This window comes from Tarenaya hassleriana, unplaced genomic scaffold (genome assembly GCF_000463585.1).
Source record: "Tarenaya hassleriana unplaced genomic scaffold, ASM46358v1 Cleome1178, whole genome shotgun sequence".
In the NCBI taxonomy this organism is placed as follows: domain Eukaryota; kingdom Viridiplantae; phylum Streptophyta; class Magnoliopsida; order Brassicales; family Cleomaceae; genus Tarenaya; species Tarenaya hassleriana.
In genome coordinates, this window is record NW_010962150.1 from 1 (window position 1) to 2,443 (window position 2,443).

Consider the following 2,443-nt stretch of genomic DNA (forward strand, 5'->3'; position numbering starts at 1 on the left):
AGGTGAACGTGACGGGATATTTCGCGTGGTCGTTGTACGACAACTTCGAATGGCAGGACGGTTACGGGGTGAGATTCGGACTGTACCACATCGACTACAAGAACAATCTGACTCGCACCCCTAAAGTCTCCGGCCTTTGGTACAGAGATTTCCTCAAGAGAGAGACCGCACCTTCCAACATCAAACAAGAACTCTGAGTTGTTAAAAAACAATGTTCTGTCGAATTTTTCGCAATGCCTCTGTCTTTGTTCCCGTGGTTGAGCGTGAGACACACCATTCCTTCGTCCTTTTTAATAAAAGTTTCATCTTTTATTTAACAAAATAATTTATTCTTCCTAATAAAAGTTTCATTTTTTAAACAAATTAAGTTTTTTGGACGTGTTTTATGTTGAGACTAACAAAAAAAAAATCAAATAAAGAGAAAATCCAAGGTTATCCGACACATAATATCTGCGGAAAGAAAAGAAAAAAAAGATCACACACAAGCTGTGTTTTTTAAAACATGCAGTCTTAAATTAGATAATCACATCAATAAAAACGTAATATAGAAACAATCAGTTGAGATCGTAAACCCAGACGAAAGGCAGAAACACGGATCCGATCCAAAGCTGTCCGTCTTTCTCCAGAGCCTCGCTCACAAACTTCATGTTCCGTCCCTTGCTGTCCTCAAGAACCTCAAGAATGTCCCCGTTCTCGCCGAGTTTCACGATCGCCGCGTGAGGAAGCCCGCCTTCGAAGAGGTAAAGCATGAGCTCGAGCTTGAAGGTATTGATCACGAACTTCCCGATCCACGGATGGAGCAAAGCGAACCGGCCGAAAGGGCATGCCTTTGAGTGCAATGCGATCCAGAAATAATCGCCAGTGGGAGATCTCCTGATGTTGTCGCCGTAGCCAGGGATCTTGGCAAAGACGTCTCGTGTCCCGGCCTTCGGGCCCTTGAGCCAGTAGCGGTGGACGAGGAGGGCCGCCGGCTCGCATACTATCACGAACGATCCATCCTTGTTAAGGGAGACACCGTTTGGGAAGTGAAGGCCGTCGATCAGAACTTTGGCCTCTTTCGTCTTCTTGTCGTATCTTATCAGTCTTCCCGTCTTCTCACCGCTTAGAAACAGTTGTAGCACCGTCCTGCTCCATTCCAAGGATAACGTACGAGCTAATTAAACATTCTAACATTCCATACAAATATCGTTTTCACATTTCAAAGATTCGAATCGATGTCTACCTGATTTGGTACGTGTCACTGCTATCAGTGAAGTAAATGGCATCGTCTTCCTCGTCGATGTCCAAGTGGTTGGTGAATGTAAACTTTCGACCTTCGGCTTCGTCTACAACTTTCTCGGCCAATCCTCCCTCTGGACCGACCTTCATAATGCCGAAGTAGGCGTCGCAGATGTAGAGATCTCCCGATTTCTTCTCGAAGTGAAGTCCCAAAGGCCTCCCACAGATATGTTCTAATTCTGGCACATGCTTCGAACAATTCTCCCTTCATCAAGCAAAATCGAAAGTCTTGATTGATCGGACAACCCAGAGGAAATATGTTCTATGTTTTTTTTACGTAGCTTTGTCGGAATGTGCGAGGGATGATGAAATGGGTTTGCAATCAACAATACAAAACAAAATAAAACCTAAATTTCTAAAATCCAAAACAAGAGATGTCTAATCAGTAAAACAATCTCTTGTTGAGCCGATTTATGGGGTCACACACACGAGTGAGAAACAAAAAAAAAAAAGGGCTTTGGGATAAATATGAGGCGTTACCTGTTAGGGGAGGTGACGGCGAACTCGGTCCAACCAAGAGACTCACCTTGCCACTTGAGGATCCGACCGTCGGCTACGCCAACGTAGGGACCATGGCCTTGAGGGTCCATGTCGAGGCTTTCCGGTCCATCGCCTGGAACCGGAATGACCTTCGCCGAGTGAAGAACCTCTCTCGAACCCTTTATTGTCGGCGGCGCTATGATGTACGGAACCGCCACCACTGCCGCCACCGCCACTGCCACCGCCATCAGAACCTTCCGGTTGTTCAGCATGGTTAACTCTTTTATTTTCTAGGTTCTTGGTCTACAAATTTTAGACTAATATCAATGTGATTTGGTTCCAAGCTCGCCTTACTATACGCGTATATATATTGACATTTGGAAATAATTTCTCACGATGTTCGCTTGTTTATGTATTTGGGAAACTAGCTATGACATTTTAAAATACGTATTCTTACACGTAATTTGATTTGATTTTTACTCTTTAAATATTTATATTAAATAATTAAAATTCATGTTTTATATATATGAATAGTATATTTGTATATTTAATAATACTGTTTATCATCGTAGAGGTTGTGACTGATGAAAATTTTTTTATTTGTATTTTCCAATACAGATTATTCAAAAGTTTAACACATATATTCCTTCATTTGTCACGTGGACCCTCTGAACCTGTTTTAACC

At 42.7% G+C, this 2,443-nt stretch overlaps 1 protein-coding gene across 1 annotated transcript; it reads right to left on the minus strand.

Annotated features, from left to right (window-relative positions):
* Nucleotides 1–395: 395 nt before the first annotated feature.
* Nucleotides 396–2,123, minus strand: LOC104806082 (protein STRICTOSIDINE SYNTHASE-LIKE 1-like). The gene is made up of 3 exons (XM_010530799.2): nucleotides 1,759–2,123; nucleotides 1,223–1,483; nucleotides 396–1,125 (listed from the first exon to the last, which is right to left on the minus strand). The coding sequence occupies exons 1-3, from the start codon at nucleotides 2,028–2,030 to the stop codon at nucleotides 555–557; spliced, it is 1,104 nt and encodes a 367-aa protein (XP_010529101.1). The 5' UTR covers nucleotides 2,031–2,123; the 3' UTR covers nucleotides 396–554.
* Between the last annotated feature and the right edge of the window lie 320 nt (nucleotides 2,124–2,443).

What these genes read in the sequence shown, in the direction of transcription:
- LOC104806082 (XM_010530799.2), bottom strand. Translation starts at nt 2,030, where the DNA reads ATGCTGAACAACCGGAAGGTTCTGATGGCGGTGGCAGTGGCGGTGGCG. An exon ending in GCCGTCACCTCCCCTAACAG is followed by an intron (nt 1,484 to 1,758) that starts GTAACGCCTCAT and finishes TGCTTGATGAAG; the next exon opens with GGAGAATTGTTCGAAGCATG. An exon ending in AGTGACACGTACCAAATCAG is followed by an intron (nt 1,126 to 1,222) that starts GTAGACATCGAT and finishes GGAATGGAGCAG; the next exon opens with GACGGTGCTACAACTGTTTC.